Genomic DNA, 8,947 nt, shown 5'->3' with positions numbered 1-8,947 from the left:
AACAGTGTTGTCCGGACTTCATATCCGGACAACTTGTCAGGATAGTTTTATGTTGGAATTTTATAAGTTTTAAATGTTTATTTATGATTCATAAAATGATTATTTTATATTTTTTAAAATAAATGATATGTTCCTACCAAGTGTGGTGACGTAAGTCTGTTTTGGTATTAGAACGGGATTTTGGGGAATGTTTCTACCAAGCGTGGTGACGTAAGTCTGTTTTGGTATGAAACTATATTTCGAGAAACCTTCCTACCAAGCGTGGTGACGTAAGTCTGTTTTRGTATGGAAGTGAGTTTTAAATGGTAGTTCCCCTAGACGTGGTGACTTTTGTCTGTTCTGGCTTGGAACTGGGAATGAGTACTTTCAGACGTGGKGACTTATGTCTGTTCTGATAAGTAGCTCTGTTTTAATGGAGAAATAAGGGTGGCATATCAAGGAGAGGTGTACTTGGAATAAGGGTGGCATTGTTATATGTGGATATTATTATAACTCTTATTATTATTACTAAATTGGATTTAATAACTTTGAGTCATCATTTCTTTGTGACCTGATGAATTAGAGATATTATTCCTATTTAGAAGTAATAATTTAGATGTTATTGAAAAGGGGAAAATGGTTTGTCATATCAGGCAAGTTTTGCCTTAAATCTTTCCTGTTAAAGGAATGATCTTTTAATTCAAACGTTTTGATACTGGGAATGCTGGATCTCTATTCAGAGACATTTTATTAAGGTTCTTGGATATACATCTTATTGTGGAGTGTTGTGAACTGCATCATTCATTTGTGTTGCAGTATATTTCTAAGCAAAAATTACATTATCATATTTTGGTGTTCATCACCCTGCATTTGCAAGGAAGGGATTTTCTCACTAGACCCGTATGGTCTAACCCTCATTTTCTGTTTTAAATTATGCAATGCAGGAATAGCTGGGTCAGGGGATATAAAAAGGAAAGGGAAAATGTGATTATTTCCCTAACCTATTGTCTGCTTTTGAAGATACATGTTATATTACATGTAGTAGTACAGGATTTGTTTTGGAAATTTTATATGTAGATTTTGTATATATAGCAATCCTTGTACTAGTGGGACCTTTTGATGTAATTCATGTTTCTATGTAATGAAATATGTGTTCTATGCAAATGTGGTGTTTGGGGGTGTTACACTGATACCAAATTTATAACACCCCAGAATCACATTTGCATATAACCAAGTACTTCATATATCAAGAAATACAAATTTACATATTCAGTCCTAAATATACAAAAGCTATATTACAAAATAGCTAACAACTTTTTCCATGAAGTCACTACACAACGTATGAATACATATCATGCATTCAGATACAAGAGAAGATTATACTAGCCCTAAAATTCCATGTAAGCATAATATAACACTTTATAATTTCCCCTTCCCCTTGTTCTCTTATTGGGCTCGGCCTGTAATGCACATTTTTTAAACACAAAATGAGGGTTAACCTTGAGGTCTAGTGAGAAATCCCTTTGATGCATTTACAAGGTGAAAATCACCAAATCATGTTTATAAATCCAAATTTGTAATACTAATTGTTAGGACCAAAATTATTCTAAATATCATGCAAGTTTTATTAGAGTAGTTTAGGCCAAGTATGGAAGTATGTAGACTTATTTCCAGAGATCTGAAAAAGAAGACTTCAGAGTTTGGGTGAGCACAAGCGCATAAGTGCAAGTCTGAAGAGATCTTTTTCAGAGTTCAGGTGAGCTCAAGCACACAAGAGCAAGTCTGAAGAGATATTCTTCAAAGTTATTTCAAGAGAAGACCCAATGAGCGCTAAGTGTCAAATCTGAAGACTTTGAGTTCAGAGTTATTCAAATACCCAATATCTTGAAAGGAAAAAAAATACCTCATGGGTAAACTTCTCGCATCATACAGAGCAAGACCAACCAGAGCTCCTCTAATCCTTAAGGACCAGAACAACCAGAGCATGACCAACTAAAAGTAAGGCCAACAAGGTCAACCAGAAGCAAGGGTCAACTAGAGGACTTCTGGTCTTACTAACCAGAGCCCCTCTAGCCAACTAGAGCCTCTGGTTTGTCTATCCGGAGCCTCTTGAGACAAGAAATGGTTAAACACTTTAAAAAAAATTTATATTTCAAATACAACCAGAGGCCCTCTGGTTCCTCAACAACTGTTCACTTTAACAAAACCACAACTAATCGCATCAATAGGATGCGATAACAAAACTCCATGATCAAAAAGATCATCATTCCCAAAAATTCTTATCCCAATATACACAGTTCTTGATTATACCACCCTTATTACAAGAATATACTCAGTTCCTGATTATGCCACCCTTATTACAAAATAATACCTAGCTCCTGATTATGCCACCCATATTACGAAATACGAAATACTACCATTTTGCCAATAATGACTTCAAAACAGTTTCATAACAGTAACTCATATAAAGAATCATACGGTTCTATACCCAGTCTCACCGTCATGCTAAAAATAGCATCCAGAAACAGTTTTATCATCATCATCATCCCCATGTAAGAACCATATGGTTCAAATTTCAAATAAGGAAAGTTGATAAATTTAAACTCACCTTATCTTCATGTAGATGGAGATGAACTAATCACATCAACAAATTCAAGTAGAAATCGCAGAATCAACTTCTTCTTCCCCTTACAGGATTGTTTACTTTACACACAAGAGAACACACACAAAAAAGCTCACTTTTCTTTTTCTCCACCAAAATCAATGAGATAAGATAATTATCTTATTCAATACTTTACATTAAACCATAGGAGACAGTGGAGGTTTTTTAAATAATTAATCATGCCCTCCCATATGATAAAACAAATATCTCATATATAAAACATTTAGGCGGTGAGAATTATTTTAAATATTTAAGCACATACACAAATTAAACCCCTCCACTTACCATCATCTTTCAAAAATCACCCCGAACTTTTATATCCGAATACCCGGTTATCACAACTAGAACCTTGCATTAAGGAACAAATTAAACCCAATGAAAAAAATAAAACTTTAGATGAAGGAAATCGACATAAGGTAAAAAAACAAGTTTGGAGGAAGATGGTTAGTTACTATGATAAGCCTCTGATTTACAAAGAATAGGGATAAAAATATAATATTGCACAACTTCCTCTTTTTTTGGGAAACGGGAATTCATTAAAAAGCTAGTCAGAGGCCACAGAAGGAATTACATAGGCTTAAAAGAACGAAAATGATAAGTTTTCTACAGCAATACATCTTTCGGACTCACCTTATACCTATACAACATCCACCTAAAAGAGTTATCCATAATCAAATAAAAAATGACGTCCTTCTTTAATTCTAATTTATCAAAAATAACTATATTCCATATGCTTCATATGGAATAACAAATAATATACATAATAGCCTCCAAACACTCACAATTAAACAAAGAAATGTGGACCATCTTTATTGCACCATTTCTTGACTGAATAAATGAATAATTATTACCATAAGCAAACATATTTATACTGATACTTGCTAATTAAGTAACCACCAATCAGAAAATAACAAACTTGATGGACTGCTAATGCTTAATCCCACATGTATGCAAACTGACAGTGGTTGGGACATGTAGGAAAAAGAAAAAATGAAGAAATAAAAAACTATTTTAATATTATAAGATGGTAACCATAATTTGTATAAAGTTTCGGATTTGGTATTTTTTTAGCAGCCGTTAAATTTTTTTGTTAAATAAGAGGCATTTTCGTTTTTTTATTAATTTTTATGTCTTTTACGTAAATCAAAATCGATTTTATGATTTTGGTACTTGTGGTTTTTGATTGTGTAAAAGACAAAAAGATTGATAAAAGAACGAAAATGTCATTTATGTAACGAAATTTTTAGCGGTCGTTAGATGGACGGACCAAATCTGAATTTTTTTGTAAACCATAATAGTCATCTTGTAACTTTAAAACTGAAGAACAAAAATAGTGTTATTTTTTAGACCAAATTTATAGTTTACAAAATGAGACCGGAAGAGAATCCAAGTAAAAACAGAACCTCATAACATTTTTATTCCTCTAAAATTTTGACAAAATACTCGTACATGATATCCAAATACAATAACATTTCACAACCTTGCAAAAATATCAACATATGTCATTACAACTTGCAGTTGATATATATATATATATATATATATATATATATATTCTTAGGGAAAATTAAACAAATACGATGGCATCGATCAAATATCCGCATACGACTTCGTGACCGCGAGCCTTTGTGCAAGCATCTTAACTCCCATGTACCTTCCGAGCATCATGAGGCTTGCTTGTGGATTAGTTCCTGGACAGTTGAGTAAAGTCGATGCATCCAGGACTCGAAGACCATCGACACCAATAACCTTATATTCATCATCAACGACTTGCCCGATTTGACACCCACCATGATAGTGCCACATAGTCCCTACAGTCGCCTTGCAATATTCTTCCAAAGAGGAACTTGTATTAGCATGAACAATCTGGTTATATGGTAGTTTCATGTTAAGATCAAGAATCTCTTGGGCAGTCATATTGGCATACGTATAGTTCGAGAATGCTTCTGTTTCAATAACTGCTAGAATGGTTTCAAGTCCTTTAACACATTTCTGCAAGTCTTCGGGTTCTTTGAAGTAGTTGAATGTTACAGATGGGTTGTCGAATGGATTACGGTTTTCAATCTTTAGTTCACCCGTAGATATCGGGCCGTTAATTTTCTCAAGTACGAATCCGCCCAACTACAAACAACATAAGTCGTCAAGTTCATTGACTCATATTATTGTTATCGCTATACACTACAACAAAATAGAGTTTATAGAACGTTTAAAGTGTTTAATTGTCTCCCTTATAGAATCATAAAATAACTTGTCTTGCCTAAAAGTGTTACAATAAGTTTTTGAGACGTTATTAAATGAACTGTTGTATTAGCTATTTAAAAAGATAATATTTGGAAAATTGTCCTATAAACATAAGTGTCCTACAAAAATATGGGTTTATAGGACGTTTATCAAATAGTGTCTTATAAAATAGGTAATATGAAACTTTACTTTAGAAAGATCCCAAAAAAAAAAAACATGTTACGACACCAAAAAAACGTCTTATAAACTTATTATAACACTTTTAGATATGACAATTTATTTTTTGGTCCTATAAACTTAAGTCCTATAAAACACTGTATTAGAACACAAATACTTTAGGCGTCCTACAAACCCGATTTTGTTACGGAGATATAAGTTGAAATTAAGAATTTGACAAGTGTATAACTTAGATACATACCTGATAGTCATACCCCTGATAGTCTTCAATATTTGCAAAGACAAGATTAATGCCACCAGATTCTTCAATGTAGCTACCGAACTCGGTAATACCAACAACTTGGACTATCGATTGCTCAACGGCAATGGGAGAAGGGATGAAAATTCCGTTTCGCGGGTTATCTGACATATTTTTGCCAACTAAAGGTTGCTGAAGCACACTCTTGATATTTTGGCCATCGAGTTGCTCTTTTGGACCTATACCACTCAATATCAAAATTTGTGGGCTACCGAGAGCTCCAGCAGACACTATGATTTCATCGTTCTCTCCACCTTTTAGGAATGCCTTGTGCATATTCCCAAACGAATCTTCAAACGCAACTCCATAAGCCAATGGCGTTGTTCCTCCCGCTGTAAAATAATAAAAAGTATGATTTAGTTAAAACATTCAACTTATTTCACAAAACGTTTAGTTGCTGTAAAAAATGAAATGCTTGAAAAACACCCTTGTAACCATTCGTAATAGCATATACAAGTTATTGAAGCTGTTTCCTGTTTTTTTATACATGTGTACATGCATAGCGGACAAATTATTTGTATGCAGATGTGGATACCATACAGATAAATGATTATTAAAGTATTAATCAATTTTTATTTCATTGGGAGTTTTCCCTTAAACCTCCTACTATGTACCTTTGGTCTTAAATAAGATTTTGTGAACAACTGCGTGTAGAAGAACAGACACCCCCTCTGGGTTTGCATACTGCAACAAATCTGCAGCCGTATGCCTCGTTCCATTTGCATCAAAGATACTACCACCAGTTTTAGTACCAATAACATGATCATAGCTATAACCGTTGTCCGGTGTGACCCCGACTTCCACCAATGCTGCTCGGAGTGCAGTCTGCCACCCGCCTAGAAATGGCTCAAAAACCATTACTTTTTCTATCCATTGGTAAGAATCTTCGATCAAAGTTTCATCGGTTAATCTAGCCTCGATATTAAATTGTTCTTCACCACGAGAGTAGAATCCCGCATTTATCGAAGTACCACCACCCAAGATACGAGAGCGTGCATTCACAACACCCTCCGTAATAAACTGTTGAGAGGGAGAGCTCGATGATGTATCAAAGAAATAGGTACCAAAGTTGGCTACATTGGTGATACTGGGATTTCCATAAGGTGAGCCACCACGTTCAAGTAATAGAACGGAGGCGTTAGCCGATAGGGTGGCGGCCAATGGGATTCCGGTTGTACCTCCTCCGATAACGATGTAGTCGTAGAATGAAACCCTAGGAGCTTCTGTTGCTTCATGCATGAAGGTATAGTTTGGAGCTGCAGAAACAGAAAAAATAAAATAACCTTTGTAAGTTTCTATTTTCTTTATCACAAACAAGTAAATAAAACAAATCAACAAGTAACTAACATATAGATGATTAAGATGGTTTATTTATCATGAATGTTGTAACATATCCATCATAAATATACAATCCATTATGGATAACGCTTCCATATTTATCATTATTGTGTTATTCATGACAAAAATTCATTCTAAAAAGGACATGTAACGCGTTATGATCACTTCACTCTAATTAAAAACATGTAAGAAAACAATGGTAACAAGATAGAATGTGCTTACGTAATTCTGCAACACCAAAATCAAGTAAGAAAACGATGGTAACAAGCGCAACTGCGGTTATACTCCATGACCTAGAAAGCATATCGGATTATGCTGATGATGATATGTATATATATATATATCAAGAACTTGTAACTGATTTGTGAGACCTTATGATATGGAAAAGAGATGAAAGTGAAGCTATTTATACAAACTATGGCCGCCTTGCATCAACAAGTAGGAAGGTTATAAAACAATCAGCAGTATACGATAGAAATCAAATAGATAGGTTTCTATTACATTAAAGAAAGTAATATTGATTTGTTAATTTACCTCATCAGGTCCACATACACGGATTCCTTCAAAGCCATCACAAAAGTGTATCATTCTTTAATGTCCACTCACATTGCTGCTTTATTTGATGCCATCACCAAGTTCAACATGTAGAAACACTACTTCATCATCACTCCAATAAAAATATGCCAACTTGAAGGTATTTATGTACGACAATGATATCATCAATATCAAGCTTATTAATTACTATATTAGAAAAAAGTTGCTTCAATTTTTTTTTTTCAAAAAGAGATAAAGAACAAATCAATAGTGTGAGACACTTTCTTTGCGGTTTCCATATCAATGTTGTGAGACACTTTCTTTGCGGTTTCCAAATCAATATTGTGAGATACTTTCTTTGTGGTTTCTAACATTTTCTAATCCATCGAGATGAAAAGTGGATCCATCACAAAAATAAATTGAGACACCACTCCTTGTGGCACCGTGAGGACATGCCTCGATGCGAAAAGAAGCAAGACAAAATCGTAGCTTGCGACATCGCAAGGACATACTGCAACTTACGACAATACAAAGACATGAACTTATGGCATCACAAGAAAAAATATCTTACGACGTTGACTTAATTTATGGTTTCTTGGTTGTTGTGTGATAAAAAAAAGTTTAGAGGTGATTAAAAAGTTAAAAGTTTTAGCCCATGTAGTCATTTATGTTAATAGCTAGCCTTTTAAGATCTAACATTTATGTAGTTTAGCACTATGCAAAAAACTGAAAATTTGGAGACACTATACAAAAACTAAAAGCATCTTTAACAACTATGTTAAAATAGAGATTTTAAAGATTTAGTTATATCTTTTCTCCAACAACTATGCTAACATAGAGAAAAGAAGAGAAATGATAGAAATCTACAAATTTGGAGAAATATATGTACTTCATATTCTAAAAAAAATATTTAATTCTTTCTCACCAATAGGAGACGGTGAAATTAAGTGTTTAAGATAGACAAATATATTTTATTAAATGTATTTCATATTTTAACGATATTGTTAATGGTAAAGTTGCTAAAATATAGTAGTTATTAGAGTTAGATTTTTGTAGAAATTTTAACTTTTATTACTTTATATTAGAAAAATTATAGCATAGCTATTGAGTAAGTTTTAACTAGAAAATTTGGATACTTAATAATACTTTTGCTCCAATCGTGATGCGAAAAACGTATATTAAAAAATAAAGAAAATAGAGAGAGAATATAAAAATATATAAATTTAAAGAAATATCTAAAACGCTTTATAGAAGAGAAAATTAATATTTTAACCGTTTTTTCTACCAACAAGATATATTGAAAATAAATGTTTATAACCATAAGGGTGGTGTCTGATTAGTTTGAGTTTGGCTCAAAATGTCAAAAGTACCTGGGGTCTCAGGTTCAAATCCAAGGAGAAATAAAAATCCCCTTATGGCCATAGAGATTCAAATGCAGTGACTCCGAGCTATCTACAAAGTAGGTGGTCGCTCTGAAATTAGTCGGCTCGTAGAGCGGGTTGGATATCCAGGTTAATAAAAAAATGTTTATGAGAAAGAAAAAGTTGAATATTTTAATATCTATACTATCTTATAAAACATTTGGCTAAAACTTTTAAAAACCCTTAAACTTGTTCATCCCTAAACGATTTCATCTCTATCCGATTTCATCCCATATCTGAATTCATGTAACTAACTGCAGATAAACACAATCAAATACAGGATAAACATCTCATTTT

At 33.3% G+C, this 8,947-nt stretch overlaps 1 protein-coding gene across 1 annotated transcript; it reads right to left on the bottom strand.

Moving 5' to 3' along the window:
- Window positions 1-4,195: 4,195 nt before the first annotated feature.
- LOC112529017 (protein HOTHEAD-like) lies at window positions 4,196-6,999 on the bottom strand. Its single transcript, XM_025140097.1, has 4 exons — window positions 6,918-6,999; window positions 5,972-6,613; window positions 5,301-5,689; window positions 4,196-4,762 (listed from the first exon to the last, which is right to left on the bottom strand). The coding sequence occupies exons 1-4, from the start codon at window positions 6,997-6,999 to the stop codon at window positions 4,232-4,234; spliced, it is 1,644 nt and encodes a 547-aa protein (XP_024995865.1). The 3' UTR covers window positions 4,196-4,231.
- Between the last annotated feature and the right edge of the window lie 1,948 nt (window positions 7,000-8,947).

This window comes from Cynara cardunculus (genome assembly GCF_001531365.2).
Source record: "Cynara cardunculus var. scolymus isolate 2C chromosome LG 16, CcrdV1, whole genome shotgun sequence".
NCBI classification, from domain to species: Eukaryota; Viridiplantae; Streptophyta; class Magnoliopsida; order Asterales; family Asteraceae; genus Cynara; species Cynara cardunculus.
The sequence above is the reverse complement of the archived record's forward strand: the minus strand, read 5'-3'. Positions and strand labels throughout refer to the sequence as shown.

What these genes read in the sequence shown, in the direction of transcription:
- LOC112529017 (XM_025140097.1), bottom strand. Translation starts at nt 6,999, where the DNA reads ATGCTTTCTAGGTCATGGAGTATAACCGCAGTTGCGCTTGTTACCATC. An exon ending in TTTTGGTGTTGCAGAATTAC is followed by an intron (nt 6,614 to 6,917) that starts GTAAGCACATTC and finishes CTGTTTCTGCAG; the next exon opens with CTCCAAACTATACCTTCATG. An exon ending in ATCAGGGGTATGACTATCAG is followed by an intron (nt 4,763 to 5,300) that starts GTATGTATCTAA and finishes TGTTGTTTGTAG; the next exon opens with TTGGGCGGATTCGTACTTGA.